The sequence below is a fragment of the Oculina patagonica genome, chromosome 6 (assembly GCF_052425735.1).
Source record: "Oculina patagonica isolate OP01 chromosome 6, crgOcupat, whole genome shotgun sequence".
In the NCBI taxonomy this organism is placed as follows: domain Eukaryota; kingdom Metazoa; phylum Cnidaria; class Anthozoa; order Scleractinia; family Oculinidae; genus Oculina; species Oculina patagonica.
In genome coordinates, this window is record NC_135763.1 from 30,784,667 (window position 1) to 30,804,800 (window position 20,134).

The window sequence follows — 20,134 nt, forward strand, 5'->3', positions numbered from 1 at the left end:
GGAACAAGTGGATCTGGGGACACATGATTTGATTGGCTAGTTTATTCTGGGCCCTAGGGCTCTTCACTATCTGGCTAATTAAACACCTTTTATCTTGGTTTGAAAAATGGCAATTTTATTTTCTTGTCAAAAGTGATCTAGACCCTCCTGAGGCTTTACAAACCTTCTGTTTTAGAGTTGCTATTATGTATTTCTGCTCATGAAAGGATCTTACAGTTTGAAGCTTCAAGTTTCCAGCTTTAAATGAAAACTTGTTGACAAACAAACCCATCCCCATCTCCATCCCAGACTTGTAGCGGGTAAATATAGTCAAAATGTGACTAGAACTTCAATTACAACAACATGCTTTAACTTTATTCCGATCTTACAAGTTATGACTGTGTGTTCCATATATGGGCAATACTGTATGATTACCACAACAGAAAACGGCTACATATCATACTAACAAACAGGAACGAGGTGAACATGACAAAAAAATCTAACTGCTTTAAAACCATACCCTTCACAGGAGCACATGTACAAAATACGTATCTTGCGTTCTGCTTGAAATAAACTACAATGGGGGTAGCAAGACACACAAGGTAAAGTGATTTGAAACTAAATTAATGATGTTTTATGTGGAATATAAATTATACAATTTGTATATGAAAAGATCATGACCTCTGCTACCCATTACTACACTCTACAATGATACTCTACAGCTACAGTATACTGTTCCACAGTACTAGTGTCACACTTCTCGTTTGGTCAAACTTTCCTTTAATTTAAGTACTTCATGTATACACATCATACATATTCACATTAAGGTACATTATGATAAGGCTTCATTCCTGTTTGATTTCTTTAATGTCACTTAAAAGTTCAGAGATGCTGAAGCAATTGTCATCCTCCTCATCGAAACATGTTGTCTCTGCTGTGTGTTTCTCTTTATGTTGTTCAAAATGCCCTGCTTGACTGAAATACTTGCCATACTGGTTACAATCATTAGCGTTCTCTTCTGCATGTAATCTTGCATGTCTCCTAAACGCTTCTTTACGATTGAAACCCTTGCCACACTGGTTACATTGAAATCGCTTCTCTCCTGTGTGTATTCTCTTATGTTGTATTAGATTGCCTTGCTGACTAAAGCACTTTCCACAATGGTTACATTCAAAAGGCTTCTCGCCTGTATGTGTTCTCTTATGTTGTGTTAGCTGCCCTTTCTGACTAAAGCACTTTTCACAATGGTTACATTCAAAAGGCTTCTCCCCTGTGTGTGTTCGTTTATGTTGCTTAAGGGTTATTGAAAGACTAAAGCTTTTACCACAATGGTTACACTCAAATGGCTTCTCGCCTGTATGTGTTCTCTTATGTTGTGTTAGTTGCCCTTTCTGACTAAAGCACTTTCCACAATGGTTACATTCAAATGGCTTCTCTCCTGTGTGAGTTATTTTATGTTTTCTTAAATTTCCTGCCAGACTAAAACACCTGCCGCATTGGTTACATTCAAAAGGCTTCTCTCCTGTGTGTGTTCGTTTATGTTGCTTAAGTGTTATTGAAAGTCTAAAGCTTTTACCACAATGGTTACACTCAAATGGCTTCTCTCCTGTGTGAGTTATTTTATGTTTTCTTAAATTTCCTTCCAGACTAAAACACCTGCCGCATTGGTTACATTCAAAAGGCTTCTCTCCTGTGTGTGTTCGTTTATGTTGCTTAAGTGTTATTGAAAGTCTAAAGCTTTTACCACAATGGTTACATTCAAATGGCTTCTCTCCTGTGTGAGTTATTTTATGTTTTCTTAAATTTCCTGCCAGACTAAACCACCTGCCGCACTGGTTACATTCAAAAGGCTTCTCTCCTGTATGTGTTCTCTTATGTTGTGTTAGTTGCCCTTTCTGACTAAAGCACTTTCCACAATGGTTACATTCAAAAGGCTTCTCTCCTGTATGTATTCGTTTATGTTGCTTAAGTGTCATTGGAAGACTAAAGCTTTTACCACAATGGTTACATTCAAATGGCTTTTCTCCTGTATGTGTTCTCTTATGTTGTGTTAGGTGCCCTTTCTGACTAAAGCACTTTCTACAATGGTTACATTCAAAAGGCTTCTCTCCTGTGTGTGTTCTGTTATGTCGCTTAAAATATACTGCATGACTAAAACGTTTGCCACATTGCTCGCAAGTAAAATGACTCCTTCCTCCTCCCTCCTTCAAAAGTCTTCTTTCCTGTATGTGATCTTGCATGTTGCCTTTAGGCTTAATTTCGCTTCCTGAGAATTAATGAAGAGGCAGAAGTTTCCTCTTGGTTATCCTAAAATGAAATGGGACATTTCTGTCAGCCACTGAAAACTAATTTGGTGCAACGTTTGGAAGAAGGATAACGTTGAGTCCTGATAACTCAAAGCATTAAGGGAAAAAAACTTTCAGGTTGAGCTATCAAGACTAAAATTAGTAAGAAAATAACCTTGTGAGTTAGCTGGAGGTATTGAGGATCTATATTCAACTGTATTTTGTTTTGGACAGAGAAACATTTGATTAATATGATAATTCCTTATTCTCCCAGACGAGAGCTAGGACAAATAATAAGAAGAAATGTCCTGCCCCACTATTAGGGCCAGGACATTTCCCGGCCAGGACAGGGGTTGATCATCCAGACCCTGAAATAAGGGGGGGGGGGAGCAGCACTTTTAAAAATATTTTTCTCGGCCCTACAGGCCTCTATTTGGCCTAAAAATTAGGTGGGGACCCGGGTCCCTCCCCTAGATCCGCCATTGCTGTTAAACAATTACAGTGGAACCCAGCCTTACGGCCAACTTGTTAATACGGCCACCTCATTATTACGGCCACTTTTGTTTTAGTTATCAAGGAAATATTGAATCATATTCGAAAAAGTCACGGACCAAGGACCTCATACTGCAGGGATCCATATTCGCAGTCGTCCGGTCGTCCGAGACGACTAAAACATCGTATGGACGACCAAATGATTACATAAACTCGTCCGCTGGACGACTTAAGTTTGACTTAATGAAAAAAAAAACAATTATTAAGTTTTCTTATGAGTTACTTGCGTTCTGACCACTTGTCATCCATTCATAACTTTTCGAAAACAGAACATAATTTGCAACTTTCTGTCGCGATAAAATCATAATTTTGGCCGCCATCTTGGCTGATGCGGTATTTTCCATCAATGAAATCATTGCAGGCTCAATTTTCAAGCTCTCAACCGCTGATATTTTGTACTGCAGCTGCATCCGCGAAAACACGAGGCGATCGCATCAGCTGATGTTTTGATCAAAATTTGCCGTTATCTTGGTCTGGCGCCGCCAGCAAAGAAAAAAAAGCAATGTTAACACTTCAGAAAAACAAACCAAATATGAATAAGAAGAGCAAAAGCGTTCTTTTCTTCCATGGTTGCAGTCGAAGAGGCCCTGGCTTTCATTTGTGCCCGCATCATACGCTTCCGCAACATCGCAAGCCGCTTGGGGGCGTGATGTTTTGTGAAATTTGTAAACCGGCAGCCAAGGTAGACAAGTAAAAAGTCTCATTAACAAATACTTGTGAATCAAACTTTATTAAAACAGATTCGTTGTCTTGAAGATTTCATGTATACACAGTGTTACATACATGTGATAATAACAAAAAAGTCAACTTTTCATTTACTTGTTGTACGGTCGCCATTCTTCACTTTTCAACGGGCAAGTAAAATTTTGCCAGGGCAAGTATGTCATCTTGCATACTTGCCCGGCTGACGACTTGGAGAAAAAACGAATATGGATCCCTGATACTGTACCTGTTTCGGAAGTAATATAAAGGAAACTCAAATTTTCTGACTTTTCCCTGAATAACAATACAAAACTGGAATATGCTATTGACAATATTATCTTGCATTTGTAAGTATTTCTCCTTGATAGCAATCAGAGAGGCCTGCAAAATTTGCCAACTGAATCACTCTGTAGTATATTTTTAATAGCTAATACAAATGTAACTTTAAAGTGTGTAGAAGTATAATGCTCAATCCCTTAAGTTATAAATCCTGCTCTGGTAATTTTACATTCATCCTTATGAAGTTTAACTTACCTCTACTGACGCAAAACAGTCCATAAAAGAGCTGCAAAGAATTCAAACTACGATCGAAGCACGGATGAAGGCGGCCATATTGAAAACACAAATCACTAGCGCCCAGTGCCCACAAGCACCATGGTCAGCGGATTGTCTCCAGTGTAGGTACGTAATGTATTTATCATCATTTATCACTTTCTAGTCTCCCTCGCAGCCGTTCTTAAACCAAACCCGAGAAACGTGCCCGAAAACAGCCCCAAAAGTTTTTGGGACTGAGAAGTTCTTAGGTATTTTGAGAAACGCACGCCAGGTGAACCATGCATTCGCTAATCCTGGACATTCTCGTCCGCAGATCTGCCTGTCATTAATAGCCGGCTGAGGCTGGGGCACGAGGAACAAGTGGCTCTGCGGACACATGATTAATTTGATTGGCTGGATCTTTAACAAAGGAAATTCAGATTTAGCAAATCGAATCAACCGTTTTAAAATCCCTTTGTTGAAGTAGATTATACTATGGTTGATTTGATTAGCTAGGTCAGTTTGAATTCTCTTTGTTAAAAATCAAGCCAATCAAATCATGTGCCCTTAGCGACACCTGTTCCTTGTGCCCCAGGCTCAGCTGACTAGGAGGGACAAGTAGCTCTGGGGACGAGATGTGACCATAGAGCACTTACGGCTCTGGGTACGAGATTGTTTTGCCTTGGAAATTTCCAGAAACTCTTCCATAGTTTCCCAGTGGGAGGGGCACTCAGGTATGTCCTGGTGGGTATGTGCACCCAGGTCCCCAAAGTAGCACCCCAAAATTTGCATTCAAATGATACCCGTTCTAGAAACAGCTCAATTTTTAACATCCCGTTTTGGCTAGGCTGTTGATAGTTTAAAACTTAAGTGCCATCGAAATATCATACTTCGCTCAGTTCTAGGTATGGTGGATCACCTCCCCACCCCCCCCCCCCCCAAAAAAAAAAAAAAAATCCTACCCAGCAGTGTGGGCCGCTTGGCTCGTGGCTTCCCTTGTTTTCCCCAAAGACTGGGGACGAGGCAGGGGGAGATATAATCATTATAAAAGAAGTAGGACAAGCAAAAATTTTTCTTTATGAATTTATTTGTGGCTAAGTGAATTTATTTGTGGTTAAGTGTCCCCATGAAATATTTTATGAAATTTGAAAACTGACAACTTTTTATTATTATTCTTACTTTGTTTAATTCTTTTGATGGAGTTATGTCACAATCTATCTTTTGGATTAATTTTAAATTGAAGGATGTTCGATAACACTTCTTTTCATTCCTGTTTGATTACTTTAACGTCACTTAAAAGTTCAGAGATGCTAAAGCAATCCTCATCCTTCTCATTCAGGCATGGCCTCTCCGTGTGTTTGTTTTTATGAGTCATAAAAGCTCCTTCATATATAAAATGCTTACCACACTGGTTACAAACAAAACGCCATTCTCCTGTAAGTGTTCTTTGACGTTGGTTTACAGTCCCTCCATGACTGTAACTCTTGTCATACTGGTTAAAGTCAAAAGGCTTCTCTCCCATGTGTAATCTTGCATGTTTCTTAAGATTTTCTTCCCGAGTAAAACTCTTGCTACAATGGCTACATTTAAAAGGCCGTTCTCCTGAGTGAAGTATTTTATGTTGCTGAAGATTAGCTGCCTGACTAAAACACTTGCCACATTGGTTACATTCAAAAGGCTTCTCTCCTGTGTGTGTTCGTTTATGTTGCTTAAGGGTTATTGAAAGACTAAAGGTTTTACCGCAATGGTTACACTCAAATGGCTTCTCTCCTGTATGTGTTCTCTCATGTTGTGTTAGTTGCCCTTTCTGACTAAAACACTTTCCACAATGGTTACATTCAAATGGCTTCTCTCCGGTGTGAGTTATTTTATATTTTCTTAAATTCCCTGCCTGACTAAAACACTTGCCACACTGGTAACATTCAAAAGGCTTCTCTCCTGTGTGTTTCCGTTTATGTTGCTTAAGTATTTTTGGAAGACTAAAGGTTTTACCACAATAGTTACACTCTTGTGCTTCTCTCCTGTATGTGTTCTCTTATGTTGTGTTAGGTCCCCTTTTTGACTAAAGCACTTTCCACAATGGTTACAGTCGAAAGGTTTCTCTCCTGTGTGTGTTCTGTTATGTTGCTTCAAATATACTGCATGACTAAAACTTTTGCCACACTGCTCGCAAGTTAAAGGACTCCTTCCTCCTCCTTCCTTCAAAAGTCTTCTTTCCTGTATGTGATCTTGCATGTTGCCTTTAGGCTTAAAATCAGTTCAGTGTTCTTTCAATAAATATGAAGAGGCAGATGTTTCCTCTTGGTTATCCTAAAATGAAATGGGACATTTCTGTCAGCCACTGAAAACTAATAATATTTGGTGCAAAGTTTGAAGAAAGTATAAATTTGAGTCCTGATAAGTCAAAGCATTAAGGGAAATAAAAAACTTTCAGGTTGAGCTATCAAGAGTAAAATTAGTAAGAAAATAACCTTGTGAGTTATCAGGAGGTATTGAGGATCTGTATTCAACTGTATTTTGTTTTGGACAGAGAAACATTTGGTTAATATGAATAATTTGGCCTTATTCTCCTAGAGGAAAGCTAGGAGAAATAATAATAAGAAATGTGCTGCCCCACTATAAGGGCCAGAACATTTCTGGGCCAAGACAGGGGTTGATCATCCAGAGCCTGAAATAAGGGGGGAGCGGCACTTATAGGCCTCTACTTGGCCTAAAAATTAGGTGGGGGCCCAGGCCCCTCCCCTAAATCCGCCACTGCTGTTTAGTATGGGTAATCAAATGGTGACGAGTGAAATAAGGAAATAATTTTAAAGGCTCGGGAAATTATTAGAATTTTGACAAAATGCAAGTGAAATTATTTCCTAATTTTACGAGTATAACATTTGATTACATTTAAATATCATAGGTGACAAATTACGCTTGCAATCATAGGTTTTTGCGACAATCCACATTTCCATGCCCTTTGTGATACCAGATAACAATACATAATTTGTAAATTTGTTGATTAGCTATTGTGTTTTGAAAGGATTGCACTCGAAAATAATTATTGTGGCAGTATGCACTGTGATGAGGTTGTCACAGCTGCAAAATATTTCTGCGAAAGGCAAAGCAAGTTTATATATTAAGTGTTTGTCCCAATGTAAAGGTAAGAAAGAGCAAGCGCACTTTAAACGCAAATTGTTTTGGAATGCTTCATCAAGATTTCTCTGACAAAATAAAGGAAATTTAAATTTTCTGACTTTTCCCTGAATAACAATATAAAACTGGAATATGCTTTGTACAATATTATCTTGCATTTGTAAGTATAACTCCTTGATAGAAATCAGAGAGGCCTGCAAAATTTGCCAACTGAATCACTCTGTACTATAAAATTATACAAAATATGTAACTAAGTGTGTAGAAGTATAATTCTCAATCCCTTAATTAAGTTACAAAACCTGCCCTAGTAATTTTACTATTCATATGTCCTTATGAAGATTTACTTACCTCACCTGACGCAAAACAGTCGATAAAAGAGCTGCAAAGAATTCAAACCACGATCGAAGCAAGTTGTGCGGCCATATTGAAAACACGATGTCGTACCCAGAGCCCACAGGCACTATGGTCAGCGGATGGTCTCCACGGTAGGTACTTCGAACCCGAGCAGGAGGGAGCGGTAAACTCGTCAGCTCGGTTGTCCCGAGGTCTTGGGCAATCGTGACGTCACGACCATCGAAGCGTGAAAACGCTAAAACATTTTCGAAAATGGCGGCGTAGCCAATGTAAGATAAAACTGGTTCAAGCTGTTTTTCTACTCATTCCAGCTTCAAATGGTGTTGTATTTCGGTCAACACATGTAGCTGTTTTCGTTCTTTCTTCAGAGGTAGGTGGATTTTAATTTTTACCGTTAAATAATGCAAAAACTGCATTTCAAAGTATTTCGGGCCGAGCCTTGCAAGTGAAAATTCGGGGGGTAGATTCCAGTTATTCGCACGGTAAAATTCCTTTTTTTCTGTGATCGGTAACGTGAAGGAATGTAAAGCTTGGTCTCAGAAAAGGTTATACACACAAGAAAACATTGTACTTAAAGATAGCTCCGTAGAATCAACACTAAAAATGATCAGTCCATTTGGAGGTCGATCTTTGATCATCTTGATGAACTTCTGCTCAAACTGTTTTGTAGAAACTTTATACAGAAAACAAGAATATTATCACAAATATGATTACCAGTTAATAAGGAGTCACAGGCTACTCATTTTTGGATTTTACTTGGAACTATTCAATGATTTCAATAAGCCTCTGAATTACTTATTTTGACTGTTGTGCTAAGCTTGCAAATTTCGGAGCAACTACAGAATGCAGGGCCACTTCGGTCCACCGTGTCGGCACTCTTTATAGAACGAGGCATAACACAATAGATGCTATTCTTATTCAATGACATGCAAATAAGTGGCCCTGCCCAAATTCCTAGTACCGTATTTACTCGAATAAGCGCCGCGGCGCTTATTAAATTTTTCGCGCCTCAAGTGCGGCGCTTATTTAAAATTTGGACGCCACAAAGAATCTAATCTTTTACAGTAATTGAAAATAACGTCGTTTGATTGTCAGTATTAATCCCTTGTTTGTCCTGGCAAAGATCGAGGTCTTCACAACATTTACAGAACTACGTATTGTAAGAATGTTGGATAGAAAAACTAATGAGCAAGGGGTAAAACAATCACTTTGAGCTGCAACACATCGCTTTTGTGTCCAAGTTTGTTTTAGAGTTGCTTTGTTGTGCTGTTTTATGTCAAATGGATTTCCTCAAATAAGCGCCGCATCGGGACTGCGGCGCTTATTCGGGGGCAGCGCTTATTAACTCTTTTGTCCCAAATGCGGCGCTTATTCGAGGGCGGCGCTTATTCGAGTAAATACGGTAACTGCTTGAGTTATAAGTTAAGTATTTTGTCTGAAGTTTTATTTGGCCAGGTACTCATGATCACCTGGTGATCGACCTCATTGTCACCAAATTTAAAAATGGACATGAAAATTTCTTTGGCTTCGTAGTTACTGTATTTGTCAATTTGGTTGGCGCGGTGATCTCTGGTGCAACTGATGAATGTTGTACACCTTAAACTTTTCCATGTCATTTTTGCTTATAAAAGATAATGTGATCTTGACTTCATACATTCCTTGCAGGGTCCTTAATGTTTTTGATGTTTTTTACAAATGTTTGTACATCCTTCTATTGCACATTGTACACTTCCTTCAATGTAAGATAATAGACCAAAAAACAATATTTTCACCCAAATTAAAAGTTTTAATTAATGTTTTTCACAAATCTTAGGACAAATTTACATTGCATTAATTTACATCATGAGACCTTCGACTATATATTTTGCAATAATGCTAACCTTCTGCTGCTCCTCCTACAGGACAAGACATTCTTGGGGGACGTTCCCAAGATTTGTTTTCATCACAGATAAAAAGCAAGGGAGAATCAACTGGCAACCACATTTCCCTGATACATTTCTTATCAACCTCAACATCTTCATCTGCTACATCAACAATGCTTGCTGGAGAAGTTCAGACGGATAATTGGATATTACGTATTTAAATGCTTGTCAAATATGTCTTGAAAGTAAATATGAAAATAATTATGGAGTAAAGTTTCTGGTTTTTACAAATTATATTCAAAGCTAGATCACAGGTTTACCACCTGAGCAAGATAATTTCTCCCTCTTGTGTTCTTTTGCTCCAGGGGATTACTCCCTTCCAAGATCTATTGTTAAACATTTAAATTTATTACCACTATCTATGACATTCATGGATTAGAGCATTTTTCTATTCAAAAAAAATATAACAGAATTTGCAACATTTGTTACCTTTGCCTTTCTTCTATAGAAAAGTGGCTCTCGCTTGTAAAACGTTTAAAAAAGGCATTGACAGGCCTACACAGGCTCCCCTATTGTGGTTTTACGTTAGCGACGCACAAGCCTTTAAAGTTTTGCTCTGTCGAGTATGGCTTTGAGCAATTTACCTCTTTTGTATGATATAATTGGAGGCGTTTTGTAAATTGTTTTCAGCAGTGGCTGATTTTGGATGAGGCTCCAATGTTACATCAGTATTTGTTTACAATTTTTAACCCCTGGGTGGTACATTCTCACCAAAGGCATTATTTTGCATTTATGTATCAGTCAATTAGTCTGATCAAATTCCCCACTATGTGGGCCAGTTGCACGGTCAAATGCCCCACTGGTCGGGGCTGAAATGTCATTGTGAAAACTGTATTAAAAATTACTCTTTCCAGTTTCACTGCAATGTTTTTGTCTCCTTTTCTGAGTTTGCAAAGTTTCTGCCATTTTCTTCCCTGGGCTTGTTTTCCCTTCAGTGAAAGAAGTTTTTATATTATTGTGTTTGTGGGCAATTACACTGAATTTTTTTTCAGTTGGTTGACTAGTTTGCCTTTTTATGGCTATCCTTCTTTGAATTAGTTTGCATTACAATGATAACTGGGGAATAACATATCAATGGTATAAACAAATGAGCATAAAAAATGATGAAAACATGCACATTTCTATTGCAGTATGTAGTTGGAAAGGCCCTAGGCATGATAAATCTGCATTACAAGAATTGGTGATTGCCAAAGAATGAAAGAAGTTACAAAGTCAGTCAAATCCTAACAAAGTCTCAAGTATGGCTTTGGAGTGACCAAATTAGATGTGTTTACATCCAAGTATTCTGACAAGCAGCTAATTCTGTCTTCTACCTCTGCTGTTATGCACCTTCTAAATGGGTTTGCTGTAAAATATTCAAGTTTAACCAAGGTTTGCCTAAATCTTGTTAAATTATTTAGGGCCGGCCTTCAATATATCCGTATTAGACTTGTCATTTCAGTGAAAAAATAAATTTGAAGTTTGCAGCCGAGATGAACTGAACGGTGCGGACGCCCGAGGAAACAGCTTGAGAACAATTTTTAATAAAATGGACGAATTTTGGTCTAAAACCATGTCCATGTGTCAATAGCCTTTAAGAATTGCAAATGGTGCTTCTATTTCTGAAGCGACTTTCTGAAAAATTGGCTCTAGAAGCAATTTCGCCGTTAACTATACGGCTACACCAGCTTAAAAACGAGTATGGTGGCTTATCGATCTCCTACGAATACTACATCTTATAAAAAAGTTTTATTGGTTAAATCACTTACCAGGTCAATACTTGATATTGATCTTTTAGCAGTTTAGGGTCTTCCTGATCTTGTGAAAACTTCTTACGTCTCTTTATAAAGTCGATCGATGTCTTTTTGTAAATCATATATATTTGTTTTCGAGGGAAGCTCGCGTCAGCCTCCGCAATAATTTCCTCGCCGAGTACGGTAGATATACTTTTTTAGATTATTGTAAGGATTTTTTAGAAATACTGAGCAAATCACAACAGCAAATGTAGACTGAAAAAGCCGTGTTTTGGCTTATGGGTTTGCATTAGAAGCGCTTTCATCATTTTTGTGCCTATTTCTTCATTTGCTTTTTCGCGGCAATCACGCAAACTACGCAGCCAGTACCCCCAGTGAGCTGTGATTAAAGTCACTGATCATTTTAAGAAAGCTTTTTAACGTTTTAATGTTTTCGGTTATTTAAAGTTTTATATTTTTTCAACCTCATATCGTTCTCTCCGTGGTGTACATCTTTGGGTTTGATAGATATCGGCCTTGAAATAGCGCAACATCGTAACATTTTGATCGCGATCCCTATCGATCGATTACGAACTTTTTTGTTTTAATTTCTTCATGGTTTTGTGTTTTAGCCAAATTTGAACTAAAACGCCTTTCTCGTATATAAGATTCAGCATGCCAACGATCCTTTCATGATTTTTGTTATGATCTGTTTGATTACAACCGCTTAAAACACTCATGGGGAAGCCATTTGTTTACCAGAGTTTAAACTTCCCGGGCCAGCCGACTCGTGACGTCACGATTGCCAGACACCTCGGATTTTTTTGCCCTTATTCGCCCACTGGTGCCCAGGCCTAAGTTTACCGCTCCCTCCTGAACCCGAGAAACGCGCCCGAAAACAGCCCCAAAAAGTTTTCGGGACTGAGTTGAAGCTAAGTTCTCGGGTCTTTTGAGAAACGCACGCCAGGTGAACCATGCATTCACTAACCCTCCAGGGGGGGGGGGGGAGAGGCATTCAAAAAAGTTTTATACAGGATGGCTCCGCCCCGAGCTCTAACCCCTTACCCTTTTATATACCATTTTAAAAGAAATGGTACCCCTTTCGTACCCCTTTCATATACCTGAAAGACTTGGCATAGACATAGAAAACGACGTTTTCTTATCATTTTCATGTAGCGCTTAATACAGCTATAAATTGCATCTGTTGGAAATATTTTAATTAAAGGCCCTTTTAAAAACCTAAATGACAGATTTCCATACCCTTTCATATACCTAAACTTGTGAAATCCCTACCCTTTTATATACCTGAAGCCTGAAAAAGGTACCCTTTTCGAGTGGAGCCTCCCCGTATAGGCCATTATAGGGAGTACCCCCCCCCCCCCGGGCTAACGCCGGACATTCTCGTCCCTAACCTGAGATCAGGCGTTATTTTTCTCGCGGCGGTGAGCAGGTTATCTCGTCCCCAGAGCTGCCTGTCATTAATAGCCGGCTGAGCCTGGGGCAGGAGGAAAGAGTGGCTCTGAGACACATGATTAATTTGATTGGCTAGATCTTTAACAGCGGAAATTTATATTTAGCAAATCAAATCAACCATTTTAAAATGCCTTTGTTTAAGTAGATTTTACTATGGTTGATCAATTTGATTGGTTAGATTTAAATTCTCTTTGTTAAAAATCAAGCCAATCAAATCATTTGACCCCAGCGCCATCTGTTCCTCGTGCCCCAGAGGCGGGGCGCTCTGGGGAGGAGAATGTGACCATAGAGCACTTACGGCTGGGTACGAAATCGTTTGCCTGGGAAATTTCCAGAAACTCTTCCATGGTTTCCCAGGGGGAGGGGCACTCAAGTATGTACACCCAGGTCTCCAAAGTAATAACCCAAAATTTGCATTCAAATGATACCCGTTCTAGAAACAGCTCAATTTTTTAACACCCCGTTTTGGCAAGGCTGTTGATAATTTAAAACTTTAGTGCCTTGGAAATATCATACGTTCAGTTCTAGGTATGGTTTTTTAAAATGGATATCCCTTTTGGATCACCTCTTCCCCCCTCCCCCCCCACCCCCCCCCCCAAAAAAAAAATCCTACCCAGCAGTGTGGGCCGCTTGGCTCATGGCTTCACTCATTCTCGTCCCCATAGCCCTTTCGTTTCTCTTAGCCGGCTGAGCCTTGGCACGAGAAAATGAAGGGCTCTGGGGACAGAGAATTTCCAGTCCTAGATTCTAGGACTTCCGGTCGTCATGTATGCAGTCATGACGTTTCAAAAGAATGTTTGAGAGAGACGTTATGTTTTTGACTTCCGTTTAGGAATTCTTTGTTCCAAACAGCCAATCAAAAAAATTCGAATTAATTCAAAAATACTATTTCCCCAGAGCCCTCCGTTTTCTCGTGCCAAGCCAGCTAGGAAAAACGAAAGGGCTATGGGGACGAGAATGGGCTTCACTTACTTCCCCCCAACGATTGCGAGCGACTGGGGACGAGGCAGGGGGAGATATAATCAGTATAAAAGAAGTAGGACAAGCAAAATTTTTCTTTATGAATTTTATTTGTGGCTAGGTGTCCCCACGAAATATTTTATAAAATTTTAAAACAAACAACTTTTTATTTAATTATAATTCTTAGTTTGTTTAAGTATTTTGATGGAGCTATGTCACAATCTATCTTTTGGATTAATTTTAAATTGAAGGATATAAAATAGTTTTCTAAGTAGTAAAACTTCAACAAAGAAATGTAACCAGTCCAGGGTGCGGACATGTGAGGCTTTCCAACTTAGACATTACCGGTACATGTTAATAGACCATTTTACAGTTTCTCTCTCCTGCCTTTTGGGGGGTTTTTTTTTTTTTTTTTATTTTTTTTTTTTTTTTAATAAGATCAAGTCCCCCCCCCCTTACCGCGGAAAATTGGAAACTTATTGTCATGAATAAAGGAATTAATTACTGAAATGTTGTTGTTTGCACTGCATCAAAATAAACTGATAACACATGTCACACTACCTAGCACTAAGAGATTAAAATTTTGGCTATGGGCAGTTAATAAAGGGAAAAAAGGTAATTGCAACATAAGATAAATGTACCGAACAAAACAATCGGATAAAAACTTATAGCCAGTGTATAACTCCGCGAGATGGTAGCAGATTAACGCGGGTAATAGCGCAAACAAAATAATTATTTGATCTGAAGACTTCCAAGTGGATTCCAGAGATACCGGAAGAATGTCACAAGTCTGACCCAAAGTATTTATTGGTAAGAAAGCTATCTTCTTAGGCCATTAACTGCAAGATCTGAAAAACTGTTGTCAACATGTTGGGTGAAATTCTTCTTTAGACAGATCATGTTCTCAAAGAACGTGAGAGTTAAAAGACGACCAGCATGACTGTTGAAGAGTCACCTGACAACTCTCGTAAAGCCACAAAGCCACAATATATGCCACGTACACGGAAACATAGTGGGAGCAAGCACCCACAAAAACTTGGGTGGCTTCGACTGATAAAGATTAAGACATGATAGGGATGTGTTGTTCATGACATAGCTCCTTCAAGAATTTACCAATAAGTAGAGGGTTCTCCCTTGGCTAAAGCAACTGACCCATTAATCATCATCATCACATCACATACGTACAAGGTAGATGTTCGATAACACTTCTTTTCATTCCTGTTTGATTACTTTAATGTCACTTAAAAGTTCAGAGATGCTAAAGTAATTATCCTCCTTCCCGTTCATGCATGGCCTCTCTGTGTGTTCTTTTTTATGAGTCATAAAAGCTCCTTCATATATAAAATGCTTGCCACACTGGTTACAAACAAAACGCCATTCTCCTGTAAGTGTTCTTTGACGTTGGTTTACAGTCCCTGCCTGACTGTAACTCTTGCCATACTGGTTAAAGTCTAAAGGCTTCTCTCCCATGTGTAATCTTGCATGTTTCTTAAGATTTTCTTCCCGATTAAAACTCTTGCCACATTGGCTACATTTAAAAGGCCGTTCTCCTGAGTGAAGTATTTTATGTTGCTGAAGATGTGCTGCCTGACTAAAACACTTGCCACATTGGTTGCATTCAAAAGGCTTCTCTCCTGTGTGAGTTCTTTTGTGTTGGTTAAGTATTCCTGTATGACGGAAACTTTTACCACACTGCTTACACACAAAAGGCTTCTCTCCTGTGTGTGTTCTTTTGTGTTTATTTAAATCTCTCCAACGATTAAAACCCTTGCCACACTGGTTACATTCAAAAGGCTTCTCTCCTGTGTGTGTTCTTTTGTGTTGTGTTAAATTCCCTGACCCAGTGAAGCACTTGCCACACTGGTTACATTCAAAAGGCTTCTCTCCTGTGTGTGTTCTTTTATGACGCATTAGAGTTCCTGCCTGATTAAAACACTTCCCACACTGGTTACATTCAAAAGGTTTCTCTCCTGTGTGTGTTCTTTGATGTTTAGTTAAAGTTCCTGTATGATTGAAACTTTTGCCACACTGGTTGCATTTAAAAGGTTTCTGTCCTGTGTGTGTTATTTTATGTTGCTTTAAATTCCCTGCCTGGCTAAAACACTTGCCACACTGGTTGCATTTAAAAGGTTTCTCTCCTGTGTGTGTTCTTTTATGTTGCTTTAAGTTTCCTGCCTGGCCAAAACACTTGCCACACTGGTTACACTCAAAAGGTTTCTCTCCTGTATGTGATCTTGCATGTTCCATTAGTTTTCCTCCCTGATTCTTGTCAAGGCTCATATCAGATCAGGGGGATGTTTCCTCTGGTAATACCTTCAGGGTGTCAAGTGACAAATGGCACTTAGAAAATAGGAAAATAGGAATGACAATGTCCAAAAAATAGGAAATAAATAGGAATTCCCACCTCAAAATAGGAAAAAATAGTAGGATTTCTTTAAGTTCTATCCTCTTAACACTCCTAACAGCAACTTTGTTCCACAACCCAACGCTTTAATATTTAACAGGCGCAATGGCATACATCCACAATGTATTGCGTATAAACAAAAACAAGTGTTACCACCTATGTGACCGAGCACAACTCATCCTACAATAATTACCAGATTCCAAATTTCATTAGTTTAATAAGCTTAAACTGTGGGCCCCAAATAGTTATGTCACACTCAAAGTATGTCACACCTTTAATATTTTTCCGCCTGTTTCCTAGACGCATTACTTAGCGGTTTGTATATGCATATCCGTAGGTGTTGTTTTTTGCGAAATGCAGAATTGTATCTAGGTATATATACAGGTATACTTGATTGTATTGTTAAACTCCCTGAAGAAGTGTGCGCTAGTCACACGAAACGCGTAGGAGAAAATAAAAAAGTTTTTGCATGCTATCAAAAGCACTGAGAAAGTCTGGGCACGAGTTTCAGAAGAAAATCACTCATAAAGGCTTTAAAGTGGTCTTTTTTGACATGATGTTTCAGTTTTTTTGAAGAATTTATCAATTTTATTGACAATTTCATTTCAAATATTTCACAATGTTTCTGTGTACCTAGGAAAACCCTTAAAAAATAGGAAAAAATAGGAATTTCATGAAAAAATAGGATAAAATAGGAGGCAGGCCAAAAAATAGGAAAAAATAGGAACTTGACACCCTGTACCTTAAAAAGTAAATGAAGCCATAAGATAATAAATTATTGCATTGAACTTGGTACAAGTTTAGAGAAAGACTATATTTTTATTATTAATGGAGGAAGAAGCATGTAACATGCCCTACTAAAGTCTATATACCGTATTTATTTGATTAAGCGCCCAACCTCGAATAAGCGCCCACCTCGAATAAGTGCCCACCTCGAATAAGCGCCCACCGTCAAGGTCCAAAAATTTAATAAGCGCCCAGGGCGCTTAATCGAATAAATACGGTAACTTACAACCCTCTTACCCTCCACGTTATGACCATTTTAGTCGCCATGGCGACGACAATTTTGGAGCTGGCAACTAAATTGGGACTGAAGTTGTCAGCCTGGCAACTAAAATTGTGAAGAAGGATTGAAAGCGTGACTGCTTAATATTTAAGAGACTAAAATTTTTCACTGGCGACCAAACTTGGGCAGTCGGTGGCCAAATGGCCACTAAGGAAAAAAAATAAACTTGGAGGGTTGAATTGTGTTTAGTGTCTAAAGCAAACTTGGAATTTCGAGAGGGCAGTCATAGGGCAAATCCATTCTTTGGGGTGGTATGGAGGAAAAGTGGGGAAAATGTCGTTGACCCATTTTATGCAAATTGGGGACCAAATTCTCACGTTTGTCGCATGACTAAAAATATCATCATTCGAGTTTGAATCAAGTTGCTGTTTAAACATTGAAATATTCAATTCAAGGAATAGAAAGTTGAAGGAAAAAAAAATTCCATTAATGAATTCATTAATTCACCCTTGATAGGAACGCTTGAGTTGTTTGCCGAGTATTGCATCTGATAAAGCCAGATAAAAATAGTTGGCCAATCAGAGTACACCAATAAAGGCCGATTTACACAGTACGATATTGTCTCACGCAACAAGCTTACATCATGCCTACGACAGTTGTAAGCGAGTTGTAGGTTTTTTTTTTTACATGACACAATTCATGTCGTAGGCCTGTCTTAAGCATGTCGCATGAGACAAAATCGTACCATGCACATGTAAAAGGTAAAGGTAAAGTCTGCTTCGAGCCTAGTGGCCCATACAGGCTGGAGCTTATCCCGGTTTCCGTAGCATTAAGCGACTGAGAGTGTTGCTACTCCCCCCTGGATGGGATGCTAGTCCATCGCAGGGTTATCCCCCAGCAGTAAATTCACCGGTACCCATTTATACACCTGGGTGGAGAGAGGCACTGTGAGAGTAAAGTGTCTTGCCCAAGAACACAACGCAGCGCCCCGACCAGGCCTCGAACCCGGGCCGTTTGACTCGGAGGCGAGCGCGCTAACCATTAGGCCACCGCACCTCCCACACCATGCACATGTAAATTGGCCTTATTTATTGGGCAAAACCAAATCACATACAAATGACTGCAAAGAATCTTGGATGGAAATGGGCCTTTAAGAATTCAATTTTGTAGAGAATAACTTTTTTATGAAATCATGAAGCTGAAGTTATGATACTAGATGGCCTGGCGCACGCTACTGGTGTACACGACCGTAACAGCACGATATTCGTGCTTCGGCGAATTGCATGGTTTGTGTGCATAAAAACAATTTAGGCACGGCTTGGGCACAGTTTAGGCACAGTTCATGCACAACTAACGCACGGTTCAGGCACGATTTAGGCACGATTTGGGAACACTGTAGGCACAGAGTATGCACATTTTACGCCAGATTTCAATGCATTGTGAATGTACTAGCAACAATAACGAACTTAAAGATTTTCTCAGCGCATTTTAATTGGTAAAATGTCGAAGACGATAGCGTTAAGAATGCGTTTTGATTTTTCTTCTTTTTCACTGAATGAAAATGTTTCCTAACACCTTGGAACAGGTTGTGAAAGTGGCAAAAAAATAAAGAATGTTTGTACGTGCTATCAGACTCACGATTGCTTCAATTCATGATCTTGCTAGCAAATATTTCATTGCGTGACAAGCAGCTTGTACTGAATATACAAGCCAACAGGATAGGTACTTGGTGATTTCCATTTTCCAGACCATTAAAACTTGATATCAGCTGATGGCTTTTTACCTCGTTGACAGCATTGAACTACCATCACAATTTCTGTTACATAATTGTACATTTAACTGGAAAACTTGTTTTACACAACAACGAAATCGTAGAACTGCATTTGCATGCTAGCTAGACGAGCCTTAGATGAAGTGTCTGTGTTGACAGACTTTGTTTACTTAACTTTAATGCAATTACAGACTGGCCAATCAGAAGCTTTGGTTCTCACGGTTGAAAGTATAATCCTTGAGAAGAAAAGTCCGGCTGGTGTGGTTCATTCTGTTGAAGCAGAGGGAAATATCGCCCTGTTTTCCTTTGGTTCATGATTTATGCAAGCTTTTTAGTTGAGACTTTGAGACTTCTGATTGCAACAACATTTATTTCAATAGAACAAGCATAACTCATCAGTTTTTACAACATTTACAAAAGATCAAGTATCGCTCGATATTTGCGCTTCAATTTGACTTCAGACGGTTTGACCTAATGCCTTCACTTAACGTATAACTTTTGGCTGCATAAAACAACCAGTTACAAAGAAAGTAATCTTTCATCCTTTCATAGCGAGCTTCTTTTTTTCGTGAAGGATGGGCACATCTACCCGCAATTGCAAGTTGTAGATCTTAAGTAAATAAATAAACTCTAAGGTAAGCAATTTATTTGTATCTTTTGACTTCTTTCTATGTAGTTTTCTAATCTGATCACTTTTCATTTTATTATAGAAATTTACTTTAAAGTTACACAATGTAAATACAAACCTTACCTTGTCTTGACAACTGAAAATTGATTTCGGACCAGAACTCTTGTCGAGAAATTTTCTCTTGCACGATTTAGGTTTTGGTACAGTTCAGGCACAGTCTAGGCACGATTCTGATACAGTTTAGGCACACTTTAGGCACGGTTTAAGCACGGTTTGGGCACAGTTTATGCACACTTTAGGTACACTTTAGGCACGGTTTTAGCACGGAAAAGAGCGTTTTTGTGGTTAGGAAACGATGGTCTAACATCGAAAATCTAGTATTATTTTGAAAAGGGATTGTATTATCTCGGCAAAGCTATGACTGACAAAAAGCTGATTTTATGTCAATTAGAGATATGGTGTTTTTGAAACACAAAGATAAGTGGATAGAAAGAACAAGCGAGTTTTAGAATGCACGTGAATACATCATCTTGTGGGTCGCAAAAGTGATCAGGTGAAAAAAAGGTCCTCAGCTTTTTATAAGGTGAGCTTTTTTTCAAGATTCAGAATGTACATAGGTTAAAGATTCTCTCTATGAAGTTTTATTACTGTATTCCTTATTAAAGTCGAGAAATCCTAAATGTGCCTATGTTAGACCGTAAATGTTACGCGCCA

General features: G+C 38.8%; 3 protein-coding genes across 4 annotated transcripts in view; all 3 read right to left on the minus strand.

Annotated features, from left to right (window-relative positions):
* LOC144658221 (uncharacterized) overlaps nt 1-20,134 on the minus strand; it is a 92,020-nt gene that overhangs the window by 71,306 nt on the left and 580 nt on the right. Inside the window, exon 1 of one of the 2 annotated variants that reach the window (XM_078518606.1) lies at nt 7,539-7,555. The exons of the other annotated variant lie outside the window; for it this stretch is intronic. The gene's annotated coding sequence lies outside the window, so the exon portion shown is untranslated. Of the gene's footprint in view, nt 1-7,538; nt 7,556-20,134 lie in introns of those variants that run through there. 2 annotated transcript variants of the gene reach the window in all.
* LOC144658209 (uncharacterized) overlaps nt 1-20,134 on the minus strand; it is a 53,545-nt gene that overhangs the window by 23,184 nt on the left and 10,227 nt on the right. The window lies entirely within an intron of this gene.
* LOC144658023 (uncharacterized) lies at nt 135-19,722 on the minus strand. The gene is made up of 4 exons (XM_078518351.1): nt 16,758-19,722; nt 14,826-15,924; nt 9,425-9,586; nt 135-2,245 (listed from the first exon to the last, which is right to left on the minus strand). The coding sequence occupies exons 2-4, from the start codon at nt 15,889-15,891 to the stop codon at nt 825-827; spliced, it is 2,649 nt and encodes an 882-aa protein (XP_078374477.1). The 5' UTR covers nt 15,892-15,924; nt 16,758-19,722; the 3' UTR covers nt 135-824.